General features: G+C 45.8%; 2 protein-coding genes across 9 annotated transcripts in view; one reads left to right on the top strand and one right to left on the bottom strand.

The window, feature by feature from the left end:
• Positions 1-25,100, top strand: part of Fam185a (family with sequence similarity 185 member A) — a 54,584-nt gene extending 29,484 nt beyond the window's left edge. For 2 of the 7 annotated variants that reach the window (XM_013152464.3, XM_013152465.3), the window contains exons 5-8: positions 1,940-1,981; positions 10,677-10,772; positions 13,710-13,844; positions 23,497-25,100. In XM_013152464.3, the coding sequence (XP_013007918.1) occupies positions 1,940-1,981; positions 10,677-10,772; positions 13,710-13,844; positions 23,497-23,609 (386 nt within the window). In that variant the 3' untranslated portion in view covers positions 23,610-25,100. Of the gene's footprint in view, positions 1-1,939; positions 1,982-10,676; positions 10,806-13,709; positions 13,845-23,496 lie in introns of those variants that run through there. The other 5 variants (XM_063237699.1, XM_013152466.3, XR_010043673.1 and 2 more) reach the window with 5 other exon arrangements.
• Fbxl13 (F-box and leucine rich repeat protein 13) overlaps positions 1,872-27,982 on the bottom strand; it is a 203,177-nt gene continuing 177,066 nt past the window's right edge. For both annotated transcript variants that reach the window (XM_063237737.1, XM_003469858.5), the window contains one exon: positions 1,872-27,846. In XM_063237737.1, coding sequence (XP_063093807.1) covers positions 27,654-27,846 — 193 coding nt within the window. In that variant the 3' untranslated portion in view covers positions 1,872-27,653. The remainder of the gene's footprint in view (positions 27,847-27,982) is intronic.

Here is a 27,982-nt window from a genome sequence, read left to right on the forward strand (position 1 = left end):
TTTTCCACATCGCCAAAGTGGATAGTGTTGCAGTTTCTGCTTCTGCTTAACAGGGATTTTTTTCCCTCCAGTTTTCAAAAACATTTTCTTCACTGCTTTTGAATTCTCATGGGAAGCCTGCTGAAGCTCCAGATTTCTGCTCACTCTGATCAGGGCAACATAGGCTTTCTCAAACGTGCTCTTCAAAATCCCTGCAACCTCTGCTCCTACCAAGCTCTGAAACTAATCCCACATTATTATGACAGTGCTGCATTCCAGGTGCCAACATTTGTACTAGCTACTTATTCTTCTACAAATTGCCCCAGAGCACGGCGGTTACAAACAGTGTCTTAGAGAGTGGCTCAGGAATCTGGGCTGGGCTCGGCCGGGCCCTCTGCCTCCCATCTCTGGCGAGGCAGTCAGTCGGCAGGCAGCAGCCAGGCCTGCGGGCTCACAGGAACATTCAGCCAGGGCAAATCTGCTTGCCCTGCCTGCCTTGCCTACGGCGCGTACTCGTGGGGCTGTTGGCAGGGGTCCTTTCTGAGCCTCCCGGCCAGGCCCTCCTGCCAGAGGGGCCTCTTCCATGGCGCAGTCAATAGCATGGCAGCTGGCTTCAATAAGCACTGGAGAGGACCAGAGGGGCAGGAGCCAGAGTGTTTTGGAACCTAACTTTGGAAGTGACTACCCATCATTTTGTCCTGATTTTCTTTGTCAAGACCAAATCACTGAGGCCCAGCCCACAGGTGAATGAAGGAGGGACTGCCAGGGCCTGAAGGCCTGGAGGCAGCATTACCGGGTACCACCTTGGGAGCCGCATGCCCTCTGCCTATGGTGCACATGTGCTGGGGAATCTGTATTTACTGGATTTGAAAATGGGCGGCAAGTCTACCGAACACACCAATGAAATTATATTTACTTAACACATTTAATAAGATCTTCCCAGCCTTGTAACTTACTGAGACTTAAAAATCACTTTATGGGTCTCCACGTACAAACCTTGTTTTTATCCGTACATAAGTGTACCTTTTGTTTATACACTCACATAAAGTGCGCTTGAATGTCAGGCCTTCAGAAAGAGTTTTCCAGCCAGGCGCATCTGACTGTCGCTTTCAATCAAGGGCCTTGTTTGCTTTCTTCTAGGTATTTGTACGTGTCAGTATTTGCTAAATAACGAAATGACATTATCCTAAGTTAATTTGAAACCAACATTATCCTTTTGCATGTAGTTTTGAAACCATGTGGGTAATAGTATTGCTCACATCAGTCCTTGAGTCACTGTGAGTTTCTGATTCCAACGTAGAAAGGAAGGAAGGTGCTACGGCTTGGGTATCATTGTAAGGGGCTGGAAGAATGGTCGCGGAATCTTCTCCTTTGCCTGGAAATACATTTTCACTGAAAGGCTACGAAGGTTTGGTTTTGTTTTTGTTTTTTAGTTATACCTTCATGGATTCATTATTTTTACCCCAAACTACTTGGGCTCTTGGAGCAGAAAGTATGTTAATATAACAGACAGACAGGGCAACTGGTCTGAAAAATAAGAGTAATTCTTTTTTCCATTCATTATTTTAATGTTACCTGGCTCAAAACTTGTTTTTGTTCTGATAAATACATTAATGTTTAGGTTGACGGTGTGTATGTAGTAAATATTTTTTATGGGCTTTAGAGGTACCGTTAGTTTTCTTCCACATTTGCCGGGATGTACACTGGTTTGCTTTATAATTACACCCTAAAAGCTGCGGGCTTGGGAGCGGAGGAAGAGAGTTTACATTTTAGATGCCATAGGCTAGTTCCTTCAGAACTGCCACTAAACCTCTGACTGGGTCTGTGACATTGACAAAAATGCCCAATAAAAGTGATAGTGTTAATAAATAATGTATAAGTATCCAACCACATTTTAGAATTCTGTGCAACAGTTTATTTCTCGTGATCCCTAATGTATAAAATTATCTTTCTTTTGCAGGTGATATAATATTACAAAGTAAGACGGGTAACATCACAGTAGGTATGTATGATGTTAGTGGATAAAGTTTGCCCACTTCTTTTGTTTTAAAGATTATTTCAATTATAAAAAAAAATGTTAGAGATTAAAAGAAAACAAAAAATTGTATAAAATTTAAAAACAGGATGATAGGAAATTAACAGTGGTCACTATATTGCATATTATCATTTTTGAAACACTTTCGCACATTATAATATAGGCACTTACAGTTTCTTTCCATGAACTAATACAATTAGTAGTACACTCACTTAGATTTCTTGTATATATATATATTTTTTTCTTCCTTCTTTCTTTTCTCTTCTTCCCCATCCCAGTTGTTCTTTTGAGCAGTTTCTTCCCCTTTCACAATATCTATTGTACCTTTTGAATCTTATTTACTCTTTCAGTTTCCTATACAAGGGAGATAATATGATGTTTACACATGAATGTGATTTATTTCACTTGAGAGATGGGTTTCTAGGTGCATCCATTTATCTAAAAAAGCCTCAAATTTATCTTTCTTTATAGTTGAGTACTACTCCATTGTATAAAATACCACATCTTTTTTATCCATTCATCATTTGATGGGCATTTGGGTTGTTTCCAAGATTTAGCTATTACAAACTGTGTTGCTATAAACATGGGTGCACATATATCACTGTGGTGTGATGTTTTCAATTCTTTTGGGAAAATACCCAGAAGGGGAATAGCTGGGTTGAATGGGACCTCCAATCCTAGTTTTTGTTTTTGCACACAGTTAGTTTATTATTGACTGCATTTGGAAGCCAGCCGTCTTGTCTGGTACTGAAATAGTGAGCTGTTTAAAATGAAAGCAGAAGGGAACGCCACAGTGTATGAAGCTCAGCTCGCCGGGCCTCACACTGATGCAGTAACTGCTGTTGTACCTAAGTGAGGACCCTGCTTGTTCTACAGTCTGGGCTGTGCCAGCACACTGCAGAGGCACATGAGAACCTGCAGCTCACCCCGCCCCCATCAGGTCTCACTTCAGGAAGCCATTAACGTTCTTCCCAGTCTAGGCTGTTTTGACCCCCGGCGCCCCTTTACAGTTCTGATGCTAACAAACAGCTTAAGGTTTACCCAAAACCAGAATCAGGTAGGGGCCAGACAACCTTCCAGTTGAGAGCAGACTTCCCCTCCCTGATGAAGGCTTTGCAAAGAGAAAACACTACTAAAAACATAAGACTGCCAAACCGTCTCGCACTCACCTTTGTGATTTTAAATTTCTACCCCCATCTAAGTAACCAAATACAGCTAAAAGTAAAACTGTTTTCCCAAACCATGCTGGTTTAAAAGTCCAAAATCATTTCCTGCTTTGGCAATTGATTAAAATGTATTATTATTTTAACCCCTTGAGAGGTTTTATATTAGAGCTCTTCATTCATAGGCAGAAAACCAAAACCTTGAGAAAACTGTTTTTTAAATGGAAGATTTTAACAAATACTACATATCCTCTGTAAAAACAAACTGTTTATAATTACATAAAATAAAGTCCAGATTTTTTTAAACTAGATCTTGGGCAGCTTAAAAATTATAGTTTATTTCGTAATCACAAACTGCATCCTTCTCTTTCTAGCCAAGCCACTACAAATTTATTTTAGATGCAATTAACAAAAACATCAAAACCTTTTCTCCAGCAGCCGCTGCCAGTAAACTGGACCTTGATATCACATGGCCAAGAACCATGTGCACAGGCAGGCCTGTGCCTTCCCCTTTATTATCTGGAACCCCGAAGCCTTATTTTTCTTTGGACGTGAGTTCAGGGACAGTTCAGGGTCCTACAGTGCAAGGGAGGCCAGTGCTTGAGCACTGCGGCTACAGGATCCTCTCAGCTGTGGGGTGTGTGGCCAGGCCCTGGCCCTCGCACTGCTCAGCGGTGACCCTGCAGCCAAGGGTGAGGTCTTGGGCATCAACATGAGAAGGCGGCCCCCTCGCATGCTCCACATACGGAGAAGGTGCAGGCCCAGAATCAGCAGCCCCTGGAAGCTTCTTGGTGCCTCCTTCAGCTGTTCTATTTCCTCCTCAAAAGCTGTCATGGGCCAGCATCCTCATTTGCCTTGTGTTCTCCAGAAACCACATCTGGCTTGGTCGCATTTGGCAAGAGGTGGAGACGCCATTGTCTTTCCCTTGCGACAGCCAGCCTGTGTTCCAGCTCCATTTCTTCTTTATGGACACATCTCTGTGGACCGGTTTCCAGTTTCCTGCCTGGTTTCAGCAGGGCTTGGCTGGCCATCCCCGGCTCCCTGAACCACACACAGGCTTCCCTGTCGTCTTCCTCCCCTGCAGATGTCTGCTGTATTAGGTCCTGCAGAGAGGCCTTTCATGTCCTGGTCGCAGCGCTAAGGAAACCCCTGAGCCGCACTGCACTGTGTTTGGCTGGACGGGAGGCTCTAACCTGCAAGCCCTTCATGGAGGCATCCACATCGTGGATGTTTACCTCCTAGACCTCGGTGATGTGCGGGCCCATGTGTGCGCAGTGCTGGCCCTTGTGCACGCGGTGCTTCTCCTGGACCTGCTGTGCCCTGCTCCAACCCCCTCTCAGCTGAGGCATTGCCCCTGCAGTTCCCGTCCCCATTCAAGAGCAAAGGACCCCAAACTCACTGCTGCGGATCCTGCAGTGTGAGAAAAAAATTAGGTTCAGCTGCGGTACATGACCAGGGCAGGCCTTGACCATCAAATGACGTACACATCATCCACTTCCTCTCCTACTGCGGGTGGGGTCAGTTCACGCTCCTGAAGTGGCCAGAGGTCTTCCAGGGCGGTGGCTTGCAGCGCAGCCCTGAGCAGTGCCCCGAGGACCCAGCATATCCTGGCCATGGGCTCCCAAGGCGTAAGGCTGCACATGCATGGGAGGCTCTAATCCTAGCTTTTTGAAGACTCTCTACACTGATTTCCAAAGGTTAACCAGTCTACATTCCCACCACTACTTCAAAGAATCAACAATTGGGATCTCATCTTACTAAAAAGGTTCTGTATGTAAAAAAAAAAACAGTGTGAAAAGCCAACCCATACCTGGGACAAAAGTCTTAGCCAACTGTTCCTCAGACAAAGGACTTCTATCTAGAACATACAAAAAACTTAAAAAAAAAAAGTCAGGCCCCCAAAATTCAAAGATCTCAATCCAAAAATGGGCATCTGCGATGAATATGGACTTCTCAGCTGAAGAAATACAAATGGCAAACAAATATATGATAAAATATTTGCCATTGGTCATTTGAGAAATGCAAATTAAAACAACACTAAGAGGAGCTGGGGATTTAGCTTAGCGGCATAAGCACCTGCCTTGCAAGCAGGTAGCTGTGAGTTTGAGCCCTGGTACCAATTAAAAAAAAAAAAAACACTAAGATTCCTTCTCCAGAAAGAATGGCTACCATCAAGAAATCAATAGCAGATGGTATCAGAGCTGTGGGCAGAAAGGAGCCCTTCTTTACTGTTGGTAGACTATAGACTCCACTCTGGAAATCAGTCTGAAGATTCCCTAGAAAAAGACAGCGTCTTTATTAAATGGTGCTGGAAAAACTGGCTTCTCACATGCCAAAGACTTAAACTAGACCCGTGTTATCACCATGCACTAAAGTCAAAATGGATCAAAGGTCTAAATATTAAAACAGAACCCCTAAATCTACTAGAAGACAAGGTAGGTAGGAATCTTGAAGACAGGGTAGGCAGAGAGTTCATGCCCACTTCTCCAGCAGCTGTCTCGGTCCTGCTTTATCTAAGTCCACAGTGGAGCTGATGAAGCTGACAGGACCCTGACATGCAAGTTGAATACAGTAGATCAACTGAGTATGGCCACTCAAAATACGCTGACCTACTGTTAAGAAATGTGACAGATTCCTTGAGTTTTTTCCAATACCTACATTAAGGCTTTTGAAAAAAAAAATGTTAATAGTGGCACTGCATATGTGTCCCCAAGTTGTTAACATTTGAAGACAAACCTGCATATGCAAGCAACTGATTAGCCAGCGTAATTTATTAGTGCCTGTTAGAAATTCTTTCAGGTTCCAGGAAATACATTGTTCAGCAAGGCAGAGGCTGTGCTCAGACGCCTGGCCTTCTCTGAGTCCAGGGAAGAAAGACAGTAACTTGTGACTCTCAGCAGGTAACTCAGACCTGGATGAGTGCAGGGCACACAGAAGAGGGGAAGAGGCTGCCTGGGGCCTGCAGGTAGACAGCTGGGAAGGGCCAGGGCAGGGGACACTGAACGGAGGCCAGAATGGGGCAGAGGCGTCGGCTTCTGCATACGATCCCGCACAGGGCAACAGCAGGTGTGGCCTGGGCCCTGGAAAAGGGCCTCCATGTCAAGCTGTGGCAGGAAGGCTCCTGGGACAGCGGCAGGAGCCTGGGCCTTGTAGACGTGGTGAGAGTAGGAGCCCTGTCCCAGGCCCAGCAGGGCATTAGGAAGGGACCCGTGTATCGTTCACACTTCAAAAGGAAAGCCTGTTATTTTGCAATGTGAAAGAAGGCTACAGAAATGAAAGCAGGCCACTGGAAAGCTTTGTTTGTGTCCTGGTGGACATTTGGGGTGTTTATAATGTTTGGCAATGGTATATAAAGCTGCTATAAACATTCTGATACTTGTCTTTTTATCTTTTGTTTTGGATATGTATATATGGGTAAATATTTGGAATGGAATTGCCGGGTTGGAGAAGGAGGTGTATATTTAATGAAATGATAAATCAACAGAACTTGCCCTAGTTTCCCTTTTAACAATCTTCTCACCAGTGTGTGAGGATTCTAGGCACTCCGCACATTTGCCAACACTTATTATTGTCTTTCAAGATTTACCCATGCTGATGTGTGTATATATTAGTATATGTCTGGTATTAATTTATGTTTCCCTAATGTATGATGATGGCCGGCCTGCACTTTTGCATCTATTTATTAGTCATTAGTGTATCTTTCTTTGTGAAGTTTTCATTTGTATCTTTCATCCCTCTTTGAGTTATTTATATTTTTATTGAGTTGCAAGAATTCTTTATAGATGCTAAATGCAAGCAAGTTCTTTGTCAGTTACTGTCTGTTAATATTTGCCCTTGGTCTGTATTCTTTCTGCCTTCTCTCCTTGTCGCTCCGGTTCTGGTGACTGAACCCTGAGGCACTTTACCACTGAGCTATATGCCTAGTGCTTGTTTTAATTTTAATTTTCTTTGTGAAATAAGGTCTCACTAAGTTGCCCACGTTGGCCTTAACATTGTAACCCTCCTGCCTCAGCCTCCTGAGTAGCTGAGATACAGGCATCTACTGAAGCTCTCCTCTGCTGTTTGTTTTCTGAGTGGCGTATTCTGATGAGAAGGTTTTAATTTTGATGGAGCCTAAGTTACCCTTTATTTTTACAGATCCTATGAAATCTTTCATCTGCCTTTATTCATGTTTTTTTTCCCAGCAGCTTTAAAACTTTTGCTCTTACCTTTGATCCATTTCTGATTTTTGTGTTTGAAAAAGTCAGAAATCAAGATTTACTTTTCCCCATATGGATAGCAAGTTCTTACATCACCATTTTTTGGAGAAACTTCCTTTCTCGGGGTCTTTTTCTAAAATCAAATGACTGTATAAGTGTCCTTTATTATAGATGCCTTGTTCTGTTCATCGATTTCTTGAACCACAGTCTCGATTACTGCAGCTTTATCATAGGAAGTCTCTAAATCAGGTGGTTAAAGTCTTCCGAATTTGTTAGTATTGATTTGGATATTGCGTATTGTATTGTATGTTGTATTGGCCTAATAAACATTTTAGGCCCATGATTTTCTACCCAAAAAATCTGTGTGAGACTATTTTTAGGTTTGCACTGAGTCCCTGAATCTCTAGATCAGTCTGGAGAGAACTGACCCCCAGCAAGAGTCGCTCACTCATGAAATTAGTGTAACCCTCATTCATGTATGTCTTCTGCAAGTTCTCTCCACATTGTTTTGTAACTTTCAGTGTAGAGGTCTGGCACATGATTTGTTAAGTTTATTTATGTTTTTGACATCGCCAATAGAACTTTGAAAACTTTCATTTTCTAATTGCTTATAGCATGTGAAAATACAAATTTAAAAAAAAACCTTATATCTTGGACTTCTCACACTAAATTTGCTGGCTTCTTATGACAGTGGTTTAAGCATCTACAGTCCTTTCTATATAAACAGTCGTTTTTATACAATGGAGTAGTGTTCGGCTATAGGGGATGGATTTGAGTCACTTGTAGGAAAATAGACTCCCGGGAGACCATAACTTTGAGTGAAATAAATCACACAGACAAGCTTAACCATTTCATGGCTTCTGTTGTATGAGAATAAAAGACAGATAATAAGGAACAAGGAGACAGACCTTTCGGAAAAGGACAGGGAACCGAGAGGTGGAGCGAGGGGCCGGAAAGGGATGAGAGAACACAGCTGTTACGCGCATGCGCCACTCCGCACCGCGAGCGCGGTTACGATGCACTGCACATGCGCACCACTCAACACCCAGAGTCTGCCCTTGCAGACCCCCTGACCATGCATGAAGCCTATCAGTTATTCTTCCAGTAGCATACCTTTGAAAATGTATTAATTAGGTTGCAGAAGTCAAAAAATATATTTTGTGTTGCCCATTGTATTTTAAAACAAGGCAAAATTATAAAAATTAACTGAACATGCTTGAATTTGGGGGGTTCTATATTCATCTAAAGGAAAATAGCAGAGTTTGCAACTTTAGCCACGCATCGTTGTTATTTTTCTTCTGTTAACAATGTGTATTACACAGGTCTGGGTGTTCTTTGTTTTTGTTTTTGTTTTTTTGTATGTGACTGTGACTGACATCAGTATTTTCCTTTTGCATATGTAATTTTCCTGGAAAACTCAGTAGTTTCTGTCAGACGAACAAGATCTTTGCCCCGAATTGTCATTATAGATAATTCTGCCCCGGAATCTTCTCGTTCCTGCCAACGTTTGGACTAAAACTGCTCTTTACTTGCATGTTTCTCCTAAGGCTGTTTTTCAAGATCTATAGAATTTCTCTACTCTGTGAATCTCCAAAAAATGAAAATCTGTGCAGGATGCCTTAATTTTACCTTCAAAAACTAATTTGGGTCCCAATCGTTTGTATTTCAGAAAATAAGAAAAATTAGGGTTCATTTTGCTGCATAGCCTTTAAATATCACTTCTGGTTTCTGTTTCCCAAACATATCTTGAATTTTAATTTTTTAACAGCCTCCAGCCATTATCAGAGCTCAAGACTGACAAAAATATAAATTAAATATAAAATATAATTACTTTGAGGCTCAGATGTAATTATTTAGCTGATGTTTATTTCCCAGAAGGGAGGGAGGTGAGAGGATTTATGAGTCACATAAAAATCTTATTACCTTCCCCCTCCCCCTGAGAAAACAAGAGAAACCAAACTAACGTTTCCTATATTTTACTTTGCCCCAGCTGGGATAATACACACTTTACACGCCACTTCACTGCTGCTGCTGTTCACTGGATCGTGTGCTCGTTCACCAGCTTCCTTTCAGGTGCCGTGAGAGATTCTAAAAGTAGTTCCTGTTGGCACCTCAGCAGCGGAATACCGACTTGGTCCAGATCCCACCTATGTCACATCTCCAGCAGCTTCCTTCCCAACACAGGCTTTACTTTTGGCCCTGAAAACTATGTGCACTGGGACCTTTTGGGTATACATAGGAAATACATCACTGTACATGTCCCTGGTGCTAGATTTTGAACAGTTTATTCTAAAGTCGCTATCTTTGTTTGGAGTCCCTTAAATGTTTCTAAATAAAAACGTTGGCCCTTTGAAGGTAGACAAAGGTCTTATTTCTCCACTCTGTAGAGGCCGTCACCTTTGTGTGACTTGCACCGCACTGCTTCCTTTGCCTCTCCTGTGACATCACAGGCCCCTGATAAAATGCACTTGGAGAGCCGAGTTGAGCCTCAGTGGTGCAGCGATGGCCTAGTGTGTGCACGGCCCTCCAAAAATCCTGCACATGGGTTTTTCTAAAAAGAACATACTCTGGCCACTTCAGGATAGAATAAAATATTAAACGGGAGATTCAGTTGCCATGGGAGAAGAGGAAAGGAAGAGAAGCCACTGGCACTGACTCCCTGGTGTCCTCTTGCCGATCACTGATTCTGTCCACGTTCCCTTGGGGTAAAGTGTTAGATGATTGGAAAGTGGGTCCCTTCACAACGGGGGGAAATTCGAGTGTTAGATCAGGACTGCCCTAGTTAGCAGACTGCCTTATTCCTCAGCCTGATGTAAAGATGCCCATCTATCCCCTTCGAGAAACTTGGAAAAAAATGACTGATAAAAACAGGCTCCACTCTTCCGAGGGTTCTTCGCTTCGTACCTTTCCGTCACCCTGGGAAATGCAGCCCTTAAGTGGTGGCATCTTACCCATCTGACAGTAAACAGAACATATCGGTGATGCCCAGCTGTCTTGGTTGGCAAAGGCCCATTGCTTGCATACCATCCTCCTACTGACCAGGTTTCCAAGTTAGTTTCAAGATAAGTTTTTCAGACTTCCTAGATAAGGATGTTCTTATAGGCACCTTGATGTAGATATCTACGTTTCTGACAGTTAACATTTTAATGAAAATGATGGCATTGTTACAAGGAGAATAGGAATCCTTGCAAGATTCTTAGCTTTGTATTCCAATGTCAAAGCCAAACCTTTTATTTCAAGTTTATAATCCTACTTACCTAAGTAAAAATAATTATACTTCTGTTGTTTTCTTCCTCCCAGATTCATCCGCAGGGTGTCTGAAAGCCTCAACTCATCAGGGTGCCATAGATGTCTATGTCAGCCAGCTGGGGAAAGTGGAGCTGAAATCTCACAGAGGTTAGCTGCCTGGAATACTGTGTTTAGACCACGGTACGAGGAAGGTTGTATGTAACCCTGAGGAAATAGACGGGCAGATTACTGGAGCTGACGCACAGGCTTCAGGATGCTTTCTTCTGTTAGAACCTGATTTAAAGATTGGCCTCCCAGCCAATCTACATCGGCCTCCTACAACTTTTGGGGCAGATGGTCCTGAAGATTACTTTCCCTTCATATTGCAGAAAAAAGTTTGTGTTATTTTGACTGTTACTGTAGATTGTTTAATGTAACTGTGCGGGTCTTTCAGTTTAGTCTTAGGCTGAAACAGAATGCTCTTTGGAGGAAAAATGGTCCACTGCTGGGCTTTCGTGCCAGCCTTAAGAGGACCTCCTCTGGTTTCAGAGTGTGATCTCGAAGTACCACGGGGAGATCCATGATTGTTGACTTTGTCTCTCGAAGTGTCAAGGCTTATGGTGTGTTTCTCTACATAATTTAATTCCTCCTACAGTAACCTATTCTGAGATGCAAGTCTGTCATTAAAAACAGTGTGCTTGGGCCGGGGATGTAACTCAGTGGTGCAGTGCCTGCCTGGCCAGCACAAGGCCCTGGGCTCAATTCGCGGTAACCCCCAAAAACAACAACAAAAGTATGCTTTGTTTTATTCATCTGGAAGCTAACTGGGAGCGTGTGTGGGCCATATGCACACACGTGTGCGTGGCAACGTGTGACACGGGCAGAGTAGTTTGGCCAGAGTGCTGAAGCGGCTTGGGTGCAGAAAGTTAAGAACTGCAGCTCTGTGTTAAAAATCTAAACATAGAAATTTAAGAAGCTCAAAGCTCTTGTATGTTGGCCAGAACAAGGATATCTGTAGAAAAGGCAAACACTTCCTTACAGAGCCGGGAAGCTCCTGTCACTACCAGGTTCTCACCGGAGCTCACTCAGTAGCTGTTACTTCTCCTGTCATTGTGTTGAAAGCAGAAGTACAAACGCAGAGATCTGAGACTGAAGTGACTGCTGCCTCGAATGTGCTAAGGTGGGAGATTGTCGCGTCCTCATTAAATAGGAGCTTCAATAATACTGTCAGGGTGAATCTGAATGCCATATAAGTCATAATGATTGTATTCTATTATGAAAACCCAAGGAGAAAAGCATTACTAACGGAGTAAAAAAGCTTTGCATATGTAGCTCTTATATGAAAGATTTTTTTGTGTGTTGTGGGCAAATAAGTAAAACAAAACAAAAAACTCAGTATCTTTGAAGGCTATTACTTTTCATCATCTATTTAAAATATTTTGCCCACTAGTCAGAACATTATTCTAGAAACTATTGAAATAACAAACAATGTTGCGAAGTTTGATAAATATTACAGTCGTGTGTTTTCTCCTATGAGGACCATGTTACTGGCAGCTTACCGTTACTGGGAAACAGAGCTTTCCACCTTAGCTCCCGTGTCTGAGTTCTCACTAGGCTCGGGAGCAGTGACTTCTGAGGAAATGGACAGTTATTCAGGGTTCTGTTGCTAACGGTTATGAAGATGTCTGGAATCCACTCTAGTTCTGCCACTGCATTGCTGCAGGATTGAGCACCCGTGGCTGGAGTCTCGTAGGCCTTCACCATTTAGCCACTTGATTTCTTTCTTGTAGAAATGTATATGTCAGGCTTTACTCATGCAGAAAAGCTGTGTGGGGCGCGGGAGTCCGCTCAGGCTATCAGCTTTCCCACCAACCACGCTGTCCCCGGGAAAGTCGATTACCTTCAGATTAGTAGGCCCACAGTAAGTGGTGCTGTTACTTTGTATTTGGGTTTTTAAGAGGCCCACGTTGATGTCAGTAACTGCATGGAAGTTTATGAAGTTGAGAGTAGGTTCATGGCATAACGAGGGCGTTTCTTTCTTAAAAAAACAGGTTAAGATGGGACATTGGGGAGGCTTTCAGGGCAGGAGAAGTCTTCAGTCACAAACAGAGCCAGGTATGGCGGTGGTGGTTTTTGTTTTTAAAGAAGTGGAAGAGGACGAGCATAGAACTGTTTGCATGGCTTAAAGTTTTTAAAGATCTCACAGATTTAAGATCATGTTGTTCATTTAAGAACAGAAAAAGGTATACATAAAGTTACCATGTTTGGTATACGGATATGAAATCCTACAAAAAAATTTTCTTTTAAATCCTTGTTTTATACCTTTAAAAGCATTTCGGTGAGTAAATATGTATCTTCTATTCATCCTGAAACTTTCCGTGGATGCTTTGTTTTTAGCTTAAGCCCTTGTATCCGTTGTTAGGGGAACTGTTCTGCACGTGCTCACATTTGAGCCATGGGGGCCATCTGGATAATCAAAAGCTTTAGTCATCACATTTTCTAAGGAGTAAATATGAGAGTTTATCAGTTGTATCCTAAGCTTTCAGCTTCATTTGGCAGGACAGAGAAGATATAAAACTAAGGCACTTTCAGCTATGTTGAGCAGATTAAAAGCACAACTATGAGCCATAAATAAATGCATTCTGAAAAGAATCTACAGCGTTCAGATGGGTGTCACCTTGCGTGGGTTTGTCCACAGAGATAGGGTTCAGATTTCATGGCAAGGGGTTGCAGTTCTACCCCATAAAATTGATATGGAGAGTAAGTAAGTGGCTCGCATTTAGTAAATAGTGAGTTAAAGGAAGTCCGATGTGTATGCTGCCTATGCGGGAAACTGCTCCGCTGTGTGGTGTGGGAGAGGGTAAGGACATAGACGGAAAAGAGCTGGTGGTTCAGTGTCCCGTGGCCCCGTCTACGTGACAGAAGTCACTGTGGATGCCGTCAGGGTAGGAAACCGGCCTGCTGGGACTAGGGAAAGGCCCTGTAAATACCTTTGTGGAAGGGCACAGTGCGGCAGGAACAGCACTGCCCTTTGTGATTAGATTTGACACAGAGTCTGGTGCTTTGGTTTCTACGCATTAACAAAGTGTTTTAAATTGATTCCAGGCTCTGTGACAGTCAAGGTGCCACCTTCTCTTCAAGCATGTGTACAGCTTTCAGGGAAAGAGGTGGACGTGAGCCCTGACGTCCCCATTCAGGAAATGACTGAGGAGCAGCAGTGTGCCGGCGTCAGGGTGACGGGTAAGGAGGCGCACGCTGCCTCGTGAGGGACAGCTGCCGTCCTAAGCGGAGTGCGCCGTCGCGGGCTGCGGTGTGGCGCTTTCCTCCTCCTCCATTGTCACTTTCCAGTATCTGGCGGTATCTTTCCCATTTGCTTATCAAAACATAATGCTGATACTTGGTCTGAAAAGACCTCATTAAATTGCTTAGGAACACTCATTATTTTTTTCCTTGGATAATTTAAAACATTTTCGGGAACAGTTTTCTAATTCTTGACCTTAAAAATCAGCTGAATACAGGGAACGTAAGATTTAAAGCTGACTTTGCGTGGTTAAGTAGGAATTTAGTTTTAGATACACACTGTAATCCTCTTTCCATTCAGCAAGTTTTGGTCCCACAAATGTGTCGTTTTTGTACCTTCCTCACTGCATGCAGTTGGATTCATAGCCTCATGCTATTTTTTATAAATGTCTACTCTTTTAAGTTACAAAACTGCATTTTGGTAAATTTTTCCCTTAAATTCTGCCATAATGGTATTGAGAAGGACCCTGAAATTAAACCATGTAAACTGGGTGTGGTGGTGCACAGCCAGCACTCTGTAGGCTGAGGCAGGAAGATCACCATAAATTCAAGGCCAGCCTGCACTACAAAGAGAGTTCAGGGCCAGCCTGAACTTCATAGTGAAACCCTGTCTCAAAAAAAAAAAAAGGAAGAAGAAGAAAGAAAGAAAGACATTAAATCAAGAATAAGGGTAAATGTGACCAGCTTAACCATGCGATACTGATTAGAAGAAGACTGTGTGCATTGTGTGTGTGTATGTGTGTGTGTGTGTGTGTGTGTGTGCGTGCGTGTAAGATGAGTTCATAAGATCAAGTTTCAGTTTTAAATGTTTGAATGTCATGAAAGTTAAGAACGCAATCTGTTAGAAATCACAGGCTGTAGGATATAAAATCAACATTAAAAAAACACTGCTTGTCTATGTACTAATATTGAACTAGCTGAAAAATCAGGAAAATAATATCACTCACAGTAGTTTCACACACACACACACACACAACATAGCTGTGGATCGACCTGACCAAGGAAATGAAAGACCTCTACACTAGAAGTTTCAGAACACTGAAGAGAGAAGTGCACGCAGACACTAGAAGATGGAAAGACCACCCATGTTCAGGGATCAGCAGAATTTAATATTGTGAAAATGGTCATGTTACCAAAAGAAATCTGCAGATTCCATGCAATTCTTATCAAAATTCCAATGACATTCTTCACAAAACTAGAAAAAAATCCTAAAACTCTTATAAAAACACAAAAATTCCAGAATAGCTAAAACAATCCTAAGCAAAATAACAAGTCTAGCGATATCATAATATGCAATTTCAAATATACTACAAAACCATAACAGCATAGTACTGGCCCAAAATTAGACACATAGACCAAGGAGTAGAATAGAGCACACAGAAAGAGACCCACAGCACTCTAGCCCTCTGGTTCTTGACAGAGAAGCCAAAAATTACATGGGAGGAAAGGCAGCCTCTTTAACAAATGGTGCTGGGAAGCTATCTCTAGAAAACTGAAACTAGATTCCCTACCTTGTACTCTGTACAGAAATCAACTTAAAATGGATCAAAGAGCTGGTGTATAACACTGGAAAGTTTTGAAAGTGCTAGACGAATATACAGGGAATTACTTGAAGCCCTTGGCAGAGGCAGAGACTTGCTGAAGAGTCTCCAATTGCACAGAAAATAACAACAAGCATCCACTGGGTCTGCATCAAATAAAATAATTTCTAGACAGCAAAGGAAACAACTAACAGAGTGAGCAGCCAGTAGAATTGAAGAAAAATCCTTGCCAGCCACTCTTCTGACAAAGGATTAGATCTAAAATGACACCAAAAAATCAAATACCTTAATCAATAAACAGGCAAAATACTGAGCAAACAGTTCTCAAAGGAAGCACAAATGATCAGTAAGTGTAGGAAACAAGTGTCTTTATCCTTTAAGAAAATACAAGTCAAAATTCTATGGAGATTTCATTTTGTCCGTTAGATGACTGAAACAAAATGTCATCACGAATAGAAAAAACAATCAGTGCTTGCCATGTGCAGGGAGTGGGGCGGCAGGAAGCCGTCCACACCGCCGGGGACAGCGCACGTCCAGACAGCCCAGGGTGGGGGTCAGTACGGAGGTCCCGCAAGCAGTTAGAAACAGAACTACCTCTGATCCAGCTCTGCCGCTCCTCGGTGGATACCTGCGGGGACTGAGGTCAGCGTCCTTAGGGACCTGCACTCCCACGTCTGTTGTGGGCCAACTCACAGGAGTCACGATACGGAGCTGGTCTAGCTGCTCGCCTCATCTAGGTGGTGACGGGAGGTGCGTGTGTTTACATCCAGTGAGTATTGCTCAGCCGTAAAGAAGGACACTTGTCACTTCCAGGAAAATGATGAAACTAGTGATCTTCATGCTAAATGAAATAAACCAGGCTCAGAAAGAGGAGTATCACGTGTTCTCCTTAATATGTGGAGTCCAAAACAATGCATGAAAGTCGAAGGAGGCTGTTAAAAGAGGAGGAAGGGAATAGGCAAGGGAATGGCTGTGACCGAAGTATTTGCATTGAGACCTAACATTCGGTAAAGTTAACAGGCACTGAGAAAAAGTTGTAGGCGGTTAATAAACCATACGGCAGCCATAAAGCTGACACTGATCTGGATCAGGGCCTAATTGATGGGCGCTGTTCCACCCTGCACATCTGATGCACGCCTGAGTATGTCCAGAGTGATGGGATTCATGTTGTGGTGACCTGCAGGAGTTTGAGAGAAAGCCAGTCCAGTGCATTATTTTCAGACCCAGTGATCTACACAGTAATCAGACCTGAGCAGAACTGTGCTGATGATAACAGTCAGATTGTTTCCCTCAGTAAGCGTGTCTGAATTATACATCAAAGCTATTTTGTTGTATTTTCATGATTTCCATTTAATTTTAAACCCATGCTCTTGTGACTTCAGCCGTCGGTCCATGCCTGTACCTCCAGATCTGTACCTGCAGACCTGATCACCTTATTGCTCTTGCCTGTTGCACTGCAACGAACCTGTCCCACCTCCAACTTAATACATAGATTCCCCAGTGTACTGCCTCTTCTCCTGTCTTCCCTCTTTCTCTTAGTCACCCAACAAACATTTATGGAGTCAAGCACTACTAAGAGCTGGGAGGGCAGAGGTACCATGAAGCATGGTCCCTGTCCTTTCTGAGCAGCTTCATCGCTGCTCCGGGAAGACGTACAGTGCCCTGCATGCAGTCCAGAGGGATGAGTCTGGTGACAAAGGTGTCTGCATGGCACAGCACGGTGCACGCCCCACTGGGCACTCCCAAGCTGCGCAGCTTGGGCTCTCTACATGTGACACTGCAACCCCTGAGAGAGAAGGCAGACTTGATTTCCTGCTCAGGGTGCGAGGCCCTAGGATGTCCCAGAAGTGACTCCCGTAGAGCCGCAGAGGGCGTCCTCAGACCAGGGCCACAGCTGATCGATGTGGGGTCTCGGGTGTCCAAATCCACTGAAGGCCTGCGGGGGAAAGAGCTGCACGAAGACGTGATCGGGTTTGACAGAAACTCGCATTTTGAGTCCTGAACTGTTGGGTTCCCCAAAAGTCCACGGGCCTTATTTACCAAGTGGATGAAGTAAGGGATTTAGCAATGAAGAGCAGATTGCTGGGCTTTTCCCGCGGTGGAAATTTCCAGTCTGAAGCCTAATTTTGGAAATAATGAGCAGCTGTGGGAGTGAGTTGTCGTCGTAAGAGCTGAGCTCAGCGAAACGCGGGCCTTGCACACAGAGCCTGCGAGGCGGCCCACAGCAGTCCTCCCTCCTCCTGCAGGCCTGGCTGCTGCCTCATCTGCAGCGTGACTCCCCCGGACGGGTCCCTCCGGCTCAGGCGCCCCACGGCATTGCGACGCGTCACCCTGTAATTTTACTTGCATTCCTGTCCTGCACCTTGCCTTGCTCTTGCCGTTACTGATGAACAGCTCCGCTGTGTCATCCTTAGTGAGTTACAAGCGTTGTACTCCGTGCTGAGGTCAAAGGCAGGCCTGGATCCTCTCGCGCTGAGCTGTTTGCCTGTGAAAGCCACAGTGTATGTTCTCCGGGTGCGTTCTCTGAGCATTAGGGAGTCGACCAGTTTTGCGTTCCATTCTCGTGTGGCGAGTTCAATGCGTTGTGAGTAGCCTAGGTAACTTTGTTTTTTAATAAGGTGACTTCTCAGGGCTGGGGATTTAGCTCAGTGGCATTAGCACCTGCCTGGTAAGTGTGAGGTCATGAGTTCGATCCCCAGTACCACAAAAAAAAAAAAAAAAATAAGGTGACTTCTCTGTATCAGGTTTTAGGCTTGGCTCATCACATAGACATGAAACCTGATTGTGATATGTCCAGCCACTCTCCAAGCCCAGAAATGCATGCAGTACTGCAGTACGAGGTCCTTTTGTGTCAGGATGTCACAATTAGCTGTTTGAAGAAAGTTAGAGGTGAAGCGTGAAGTCAAGGTCTAGCGTTTATCAGTGTAGAGTTGGGCCACTTCATTTTCATCAAATGGGAAGCATAAAATGTGTATAACAGTGGCCCCCAATCTTAGTGACACCAAGAAAAGTTTTCAAGAAAGAGTTTTTCCATGGATAGGGAAAAAATTAATTTTTTTCTGTTTCTGTTTTTTATTAGGATGTCTCATTAGTGGGTTTCTGATGCATAATAATTATGTTCCCCAGAGCTAGTGTCCCTGCCTCGGCTCTGCCTCAGATGGTCGGCCATTGATTCTCTTGAGGAGTGGGCAGCCTCGATCGCCGTGCAGGCCCCTGCAGGGTCTGAGCTCCTGTGAGGCCAACGCTATATCCTCCTGACAGGGGCCGAGCTCAGCTTCCTTCCCAGCAGCTGCCCCTCACCTGCCATGCAGCCCAGGACCCCACTGGTCCTTGTGACGGACCCTGTGCTGGGACCTGTGGTATGAAAGACAGATTCACTTGGAATCAAACTAAACCAAATTAGAAGAGAGTTCTCAGCTCATCTTCAGGCCAGAGAGTGGTACGTGTCACGGTATTGTGGTTTATAATGGAAACTGATTCATAGGTTGGAAAAGAGGTTAAAATAGGACCATGGCTATAGGACGCTGCTTTTAAAATCCAAGAATAGCATTTTCTCTGCAAATGGCAGAAAAACACAGCCTTTGGATATGACTTAGAAACAAAACGCACCAAAAGTTTTGCATTGTCCAGCCTTGCAGCACACGTGTCGGGCATGTGCATGGGCTTCAGGACCCAGGGAGAAATTCAGCCAGTCAAGGATGCTCCGAGGCTTACATCTGCTTGAAAATGCTTTCACAGAGGGTCAAGGCAGGAACTGTCTTCAGATCATCTGTGCTTTTATGGCATTTTTGTTTCCTCATTTTTCTGTTACAAGATCCTTGGAGTATTATGGGTAATTTAGAGTGAAAAAAGCCAATATCCAAATGTTAAGAGAGTTCTATTTGTATAACAGTCTTGAAAAAGACAAAATTACAGGAATGGAGATCCAAGGCGTGGTTGCCAGAGTGAAGGAGTGAGGAGAAGAGGGTGGGGCTTTAAGGGATGCCACATGGCTCCCAGCGGCATGACACACAGACAGTGGTTGTATGATCCATACAGATACTGAAGTATTATGAAAGTAGGCACAAAGGCTTGCCAAAGGAAACGAGCTCATGCAGCAAAAGTGCAGAATGCCAAGTGGGGTCTGCAGTCTGAGGCACTGAACTTGGCCACCAGCCTCCTGGTTCCGCGGATGCCACCCCTGGGGACCAGGTGGATGCTGGATGTGCGGAGGAACTTGTTTTGGTGAGAATGGAAATGAAAGGGGAAGCAGCAGCACAAATTTACAGACAGAAGCTTCCACTGAGAAGGAAGAGAGAGAGAGGAAGGGGCCTCGGCCTGGGGGGAGAGTCCTGAGGGGGACGCTGCCCTCCAGAGACCGTCAGCTGGGCCCTGTGACTGCAGAGCGGGCGCGGCCCTTACAGGCATCGCTGGGTTGGGCAGGTCTGCTGTTTCCCACTGGGCACCGGGGTGGTGTTTGTTGAGACTTCCCCCCAAGTCTCAGGAGACTTCCTCCCTGGAGGATATGGAGTAAGAGGAGCCCTGGCATCACACCTGGGGCGAGGGTGCCCCGCTCCTAATGAGGGCAGGGGGAGAGGGAGGGCACGTCCTGTACCTCCGCGGCAAGGGAGGGCGGCATGGCACGGCTCAAATCTGAGGACCCCGCGCCTCTTCCCCTCGTGCGGGTCCTACATCAGGGCGGGGAGTGTACAGGCCCACTCTGTGCTATGTGTGCAGTTGCTTGTGAGTCTAATTATTTCCAAATAATAGGTCAAAAAAGAAATGAGAAGGAGAAAGAGCAGAACACCCGCCGTTCGGGCAGGATGGAGTTAAAGGGATTGTTACCCTCTCACCCGGAAGACTGACAGCGAGTCATCTGTCACACAGATAAGATGTATGAAACAGTTTTGAAGCCACTAGACGTCAGGTGAAAGAAGGTGGTCACAGACAGATGAGAATCAAATGAGATGAGTCCTGCTTATTGCCTTGAGGGAGCCACCAGGATGAGGTCCAGGGACAAGGAGCTGTTCCTGGCAGACCCTGTCTGGAGGAGATGGAGCTAGAAAAGGAGGAGATGATGGAGATGAAGGAGATGGAGACAGAGATGATGGAGTCCACAGAGCCCAAGACAGCTCCAGATAAGAGGACAAGGGACAGAGCGCATTGCTGGTGCAGATTTAGGAATAGCAGCCATTCCGCTCATTGGCCTGGAGACAAACCCTCAGAAGTGGCAGCCAATGGCCCGGGACGTAAGACCACTCCAGAACGGTGACAGGTTATCACAAGGCACGAGAGGAAAGGCTGAAACTGTTTTCATGTAGCTTCACTGCATCCTTGAATAAAGCTTACGATTTACAGGAACGCAAAAGTATTTGGCACCCACCCACAAAGTAAAACTCACAGTTTTGCTAAATTGCTAAAGCTCATAAGCTGGGCTTCAATTCATAACAATGTATCTGGGTTTTTAATCATTTTAAAAACATACATCTCCTAAATGAAACCCCTAACACATACAATTCCATAGCCAAATATTTTAATTTTATAATCACTAACCCTAGTCTTCTCTCAATAAAAATGATTCCCAGGCCAGTGTGGTGGTACAGGTCTGTAAGCCCAGCACTGGGGAGGCTGAGGCAGGAGCTTTGTCATGGGTTCGAGGCCAGCCTGAATACATGGAGCTCAAAGGTAGCCTGAACTCACAGCGAGACCCGTCTCAGCTCCCCACCCTGCAAACTGACAAGGTCGGTTGATGGATGGCTGGAGGAGAAAAGGGAAGCTTCCAACACCGAGCTTTACTAAACAAAGTAAGGGTGCGTTAACCAGTCCAGCAACGCAAACGAGGAGTAGAGTCGAGATCCTATGGAAAGCGCAGCGAGAGAAGCAGATGGGAAGATTGCAGAGGGAGGCGCTGACCCTGGCAGCGGTGCGTGAGCCCCAGGACCGGGTGGGGTTGGAGTGAAGGAAGAAGGAGAGTTCAGAGGATGTGCGGGAAGAGCGCGGGACACGGGTCCCAGGGCGGCACAGAGCACCTTTCCCTCATGCGAGAGGATCTTCCCGTATCACGAAGGAGAACACGGCAGCCTGCAGAAGGAGATCCTTTGATCCGTGTGCTGGCCCAGCAGGGTGCGTGCTGATGCCTAATCACAGCAGTGCGCTGGCTAGCAGTTTCCTGTGACTTGGCTAGAGCGCAGGGAGCCACCAGTGAGGGACTCTGCGGTTACCTCCAGTAAGAACTGAGGCCCTGCTTGTCTTATGAGAGTGTCCAGGCAGGGGGCTCGAGGGGCGGCACAGGGTTCTAAGGAGATACAGCTCAGCAAGCCAGTCAGGAACCTGCCTGCTAGGGGGGACAGCGGGGACCAAAATAACTGTGCTGAGAGATGATGGATTTTATTACATGTGGTGTGACCTCACTTATATAAAACATTAGGAGATGTGATAGGCCACAGAGGATGAACTGGGGATCAGTGCTCATGGGGATGGGTTGAGGAGGGGAGAGGGGATCAGTCAGCACCAGAAGGGCTCAGCTCGTCAAGAGCCAAGGTTTGTTCGGCCCACAGCTTCTGACCGTGATCTACTGGCCCAGTAGGCTTTGGGCTTAGGACAAGCAGCACAGCATGGGAGGGAGTGGCCCAAAGTGGGAAAGAGACTGAGGAGTTCCAGGGCCACCCTGTCCCCGAAAGGGCACAGCCCCAGAGACCCCAGGACCTCCGTGGATCTCTGTACTACTGCAGCCCTCTCCGGGAGCACACAGGGGAGTGGCTGGGCTGATGGTGTTTCTGGTTTTAGTTTTTTGAGGACTCTCCATACTGAATTCCTTAGAGGGTGCACTCATATCCATTCCCAGCAACAGTGAAAAAGGTTCCTTTTTTCCCACAGCCTCTCCAGTATTTGTTATTGGTTGATTTCTTGAAGATAGCCATTCTTTCTGGAGTGGGATGGAATCTGGGTGTTGTTTTAATTTGCATTTCTCTAAAGACCAGCAGTGTCCAACCTTTTTTCGTGTATTTTTTGGCTATTTGACTTCTGTGAAGTGTCTATTCATTTCATTTGCCCATTTTTAATGGGTCTCATTGAATTTGTATTTTGAACTTATTGATCTGTATTCTGAATTCATATTTATTCTGTTGTTAGTTGTCTGCTGAGGGGTAGCTGGCAAAAAATGTTTTCCTATTATAGCATCACAATTCATAACAACTAAGCCTTAGGGCCAGCCTATGTGTCTATCTGCTATGAATGCATAAAAATGTAGTATTTCCACACAGTGAGGTACGGCTGTGCCGCACAGATAAAGCTGAGTCATCTGTAGGAAGAGGGATGCACTTGAGGGATGTTACGTGAACTAAATTAGAACCAGAGCTTAAGTCCTGCAGTTTCTCTTATTTGAGGAACCCAAAGTATAAATAAAGAGCGGGTGGAGGGGGATGACAGGAAGTAAGGAGACAAACCTTCCTCAGAAGGGAAGGGAATCAGGGGAGGGAGCGCAGGAAGGGGGAGGAAAAGGAACTCAGGTGAGCTCTGTACCTGTACCGCACACAAGGAACGCCAGCGTGGTGTACTGTGAACATGGACCGATTTAAAATAATCGCTAAAGGAAAGGCCCTGCTTCCTCCCGTGGTGCCCCGCTGGGAACTGAGCCTTTGGGCCCATCTTGGGGCCCATCCCAGGTCCCAGCGATGGCAGAGCCACAGGCCAGGCATGGGGATCACGGATATGCTCTTGGTGCTGACCGCGCAGGTGGCTGTGTAGATTTTTACACATGCCAAAACTGACTGCACTCCGTGCTTCAAATACTTGTCCTTGATTTTGTCCATTGTACTTTAATAAAGCTCTCTTCTGAAACCTACGTGGAAAAATGATGCCAACACGGGACAGAGTAACCCTGGGAAGAGGAAAGGAGAGAAACAAGTCCACAATGCTCTTGGCAGCGCTTTCTTAACTGAAACCATCTTTACTGAGGGTTTTGGCGTTCTAGGCTCTTTCTGAGTTTTACAAAAATGAGAGTGTTGGTAGATCTGCAGTCAGGGATCGCTCTTATCCACTAAGGTCTAACTTCATGCAATTTTGTTTTCCAGGATTCATGAATCCAGCAAAGGAACAGGAAAACTGGATTCATGCTGCGGCCCCAGAAGGCACTGTAAACATTAGAAGCCAAACCTGGTTTCAGTCCCTGAAACGGCAGGACTAAGAAGGGTTTATGCTGTGTGTGCTTTGTAACAGTGCTTAGTGGAAATGCGACTACCAAAGCGCGGACCGGCCAGCGGTACATAAATACCAAAACCAACACTGGACATGGATTCAGGCGCACCGCGAGGCGGGCTTTTGCAAATACGAACTTAGCTCTCCTATTCGTTTCCTGTTGCTCTGTAACAAATTACAGTAGCGCCCCCTTCCTGGGGGATGTTCCAAGACTCCAGCGGGTGCCTGGATCCGTAGACGGCGCTGAACCCTGTAAACAAACGCAAGTGTCTTTCCACTCCGGTTAGCACTTGTGCACTTCTGCAGATTAAAGCGTGGTGAGAAAAGCAGCGCACATTGCCTTTCCTTCACAGTTTCACAGTTACAGCATTCATCCGCCTCACGGATCAGAGCCACACCAGCGAGCGATGTTGTCTCTTTCTGTACTGAGAGAGAACTCTCTCCCTGCCACATCAGAGCGTTCCTGTTGGCGCCTCTGAATCCAGGGTCACTACTGTGTGCTCCGAGGGTTAGCAAGATGACTGCTACTCGCACCCAAGCCTGGTTGTGCTGTGCTGCACACAGTTTGAAACTCATAAGTTGGTTATTTCTGGAACTTTCATCAGCCGCAGGTAACTGATACCAGGGAAGGCAAAACCTTGGTTAAGAAAGAGACACCTGTACCCCAGATTTAGTGGTGAAAACACATACTCCCTTAGCAGGTCACCCTTGTGCAGGTTAAGGGCCCGCAGTTTGGGGTTCTCTGCTCTGGGTAACAGGGTGGAGTCAGGTCTGGCCTGCTTCCCTGGAGGCTCTGGGAAGAAATCTGCTTCCAGGTTCACTCACAGCAAAATCACAGGGTCCAGCTTAGGACCTTGTGATGGAAACACCCGGCTTGCCGGCTGAGCCCTTCCCGTGTGACCCTCCGTCTCAAGCCAGCAGGGATAACTGAGCCTTCCTCAAAAGCTGGGGGGATTTGTGCTTTGACACACTCACCTGATCGGGCCAGACCCCTCCAGGAAAAACCCGTCTTGCCCTGATGAGGTGCCGTGGGGAGATGGGGTGTCTTCCCAGCTGTACCCCGCCCTCCCCTTGAGGGAAGCCGGACACCAGGGCGGGGCCCGCAGGGCAGTGAGCTGGGCGGCTGTGTGTCCTTGCCTTGTCTACCTGCTACCTCTTCCGGCATCATCACAAATAGAAATGGTGACTAAAACACTGAGAAAAGGGGGCAGCTGCTACTGACTGCTAATATCTTTTGTGTAATTAGGATGTATCTTGTGAGGGGGAAGAAACGTGCAGTTGTTTTATTCCCAGGTGTATAAAGATAGACTTTTCACTTTCATAATGGTGTGCGATAAGCATTGGATTTCAAAGTTTTTCAGCTCCTGAAATATTTTAACGATACAATACTGAATAGACCTACCTTCTGAATTTATTTTTATGATTAGAATATGTCAGCTCTTAAATACTAACTTTTAATAAACCTTTCCAAATACTGTGATTTATAATAGCTGCTTTTTTTGTTTATAGTCTACTTTTTTACAGTTCTGTTTCTAACCTCTTATTTAATAAAAATCTGGGCACGGTGGTGAAACCCATAATCGCAGCAGTTGGGAAGCTGAGGCAGAAAGGTCTCTGAATGTTTGAGGCCAGCCTGAGATACATCCACATTGTGAGTTCAAAGCCTGGACTACCTAGCAATACCCTGTCTGGAAAAAAGAGACAGACAGACAGACAAGGTGAGAGGGAGGGAGGAAGAAGGAAGAGAGCTTTGTGGAAATCAGAATTTGCACGAGCTTGAAAGATACACATATGCTGTGTCACAGGCAGCTGAGTTAGACAGAAATATCCTGGGCAGTCAGACAGGGCTGAGCCCTCAGGAGCCAGTGCAGAAGACCAGACACCTTCTAACTGTAGGGGACACAGACTCCACCTCCCCTGTGGGCCAGACCTCAATCAAATGCTCTTGCATACCCTAACCTTAACCATAAGGGTAAGAATCAGGAATTGATATTCTAAATAGGTCTGTATAACCCTGAGGAAGCCAGGAGTCACCATCCCGACCTGCTACGGGAGGAGTCACTGCTCTTTAAGGGTGCCTGCCTGCTATGAGACTCGCTTCCCCACTTGTCCCCAATTTAATCAGTTTTACCTGAGCAGTTAATCTTACTGGGTGCCCATAGCTCTGTCCCACCTCATGTCCACCGTGGACCCCACACTGGTTGCACCCTTCTGTCCCTCCAAGGAGCCTTCTTTCTCTCAGTAAACGTACTCTGCTCTTAACCTCCGTTGTTCCTAAAATTCATTCTTTGATTTTAGAGAACACGAAATTGTATGGGACACCTAATAGGTCAGGAGTTTCCTTCCCCTGTATCACAGGCATATTAGGTGCAGCTCGGGGTATGTGTTGAACTCTTAAGGGAAGTGGGAGGCTGAAGGCAGTTTCTACCTTGCATTTTCACCCTCCTGCAGTTACGTAGACACTTTCATGACTGAAAATATGGAAGCAGCCAACAACAGCCAGAACGGCCCAGGTACAGGGCGGCTCCGCCCGAAGCGGTCAGCGGACCTGTGCCCACGCTGCCCCGCATGGCTCTCTTTTCTGATTCCTACCCCTTCTTTGTGCATTTCTTTGCTTCTGGAGTTTGTCTCCCCAGGTCGCGTGACCAGGTCTCCTATGGTTTAAAGGATGTTTTTCAAAGGTTTTCACCATAGGCCCACCCTCTGTCGCCTTGCCCGCAGCCTGGCCCTCCCCGCACAGGTGCCTGTGTTAGAAAGCACGTGTCCTTTATGGGTCCCTCCTGCGCGTGTGCACTACATACTTGGCGCAGCCTTGGGAAGCCAACACCTATGCAGCTGACAGAAATCTCCAAATTTGGGGCTGGGGATTTAGCTCAGCGGCATAAGCACCTGCCTTGCAAGCAGGCAGTCGTGAATTCGATCCCTGGTACCGATAAAAATGAAAAAAAAAAAAAGAAATCTCCAAATTTAGTTAAAACTCTCACTAGTGTTGTCTTAAGTTTCTTGGCTCAGGTCTTAATTTCCTATTTAGCTCCCAGGAAGCTCTCTGCACTGCTTATTTTAAAAAGCCTTTCTAAAAGGGGGTATTGTTAAAAAGTTTCTAAGGCAACACAGAATACCTTATTCTAATACTTTGTGTAGCCTTCAAACACTTTTCAAGGTAACTTTCATGTCATTTGTCTTAAACTTGTATCTTTATTTCAAACTCATAGTGTAGAAAAGGCAGGGAGTGGACTCCACGGAGAGATGCGGTAGCCGAGCAAACGGGAAATGTGGAAGACCGTCCGGGTCCGACCGCTTGTGTGTGGGGTCAGGGTGAGGCTGTGTGTCCTCTCGGACTCAGCCAACATCAGTGTTATGTGACACCAAGTGAAGGTTCAGATCCCTGGAGGAAGGCTTAAAATGCCATCTAGACACCCCACCAACAGCCCACACCTAGCATAAAAGCCAGGGAACATCTCTGGGCATAGTGTGGGCTACAGCGTCCTCCAGGCGCCAGCCTGGAGGACAAGACCCTTCTCACAGCCCGCTCCTGTTTCTATGTCATTGGCCCCTCAGTGTTGAAAGGAATCTGGCACTGAGGGTCATTCAGTTGTCTTGTGTAAATGCCTGGAAATCATAAGCGAGCCCCTTTCCCGTGAAAACTACACCTGTGCTTTTCATCAGGAAGTTTCACTGATCCCTAAAGTCGGCTCCCTGGCTCCAATTTTTACCCTGACTTGTAAGGTTGCCTCTACTTTCCTGCCCAGAGAGAAACTTCTAAATTCCTCATCTGAAAGTCACATCTCTCAGGTTATTTTCTGTGTTGAATCTTATCAATACTATCAGTTTGATGGAACGAAGTCCAAGAACAGTGATGGTGTAGACAGAAGAAATACGGATGTATTTGGAACAGGGATAGTCGGAATAAGAACCAGAAGATGACTCGCCGCTTGTTCAAGTTGTCTGTGGGACTCAGCTGATCAGAATACTTACATCCCGGGAGAAAGGCCCTGAGCTCCAGACGCTTGGCTTCTCCTCCAGAGGCTGCAGGTCACTCTGCTTCACTCTCACTGGGCTCCGGAGACTCTTCCTCTGCTGGGAAACTGTCCTCATCCTTGTCTGCCTTGGGGACCTCCGGTTCCTTCAGGGATTTGCCTGCCCAGTTGTAGCCAAACCAGTGCGGGGGGTCGTCAGAGCTGTGCTCCTGCTGCTGCACCACCGCCGACATCCTGAGCGCCGCCTCCCTGGAACAGCAGAGTGGCCTTAGCTGGCAGCACCGTCGTGGGGACCCAAGGTGGGGCTCTAGGACTTGCTGTCATGAGTCAGACTCCCCACCATGCCCTCTCGCCTCGCAGGGAGGGTCACACACGTGACTGTGCT

Source organism: Cavia porcellus, unplaced genomic scaffold (genome assembly GCF_034190915.1).
Source record: "Cavia porcellus strain 051 isolate PalLab524CR breed Dunkin Hartley unplaced genomic scaffold, mCavPor4.1 scaffold_2, whole genome shotgun sequence".
NCBI classification, from domain to species: domain Eukaryota; kingdom Metazoa; phylum Chordata; class Mammalia; order Rodentia; family Caviidae; genus Cavia; species Cavia porcellus.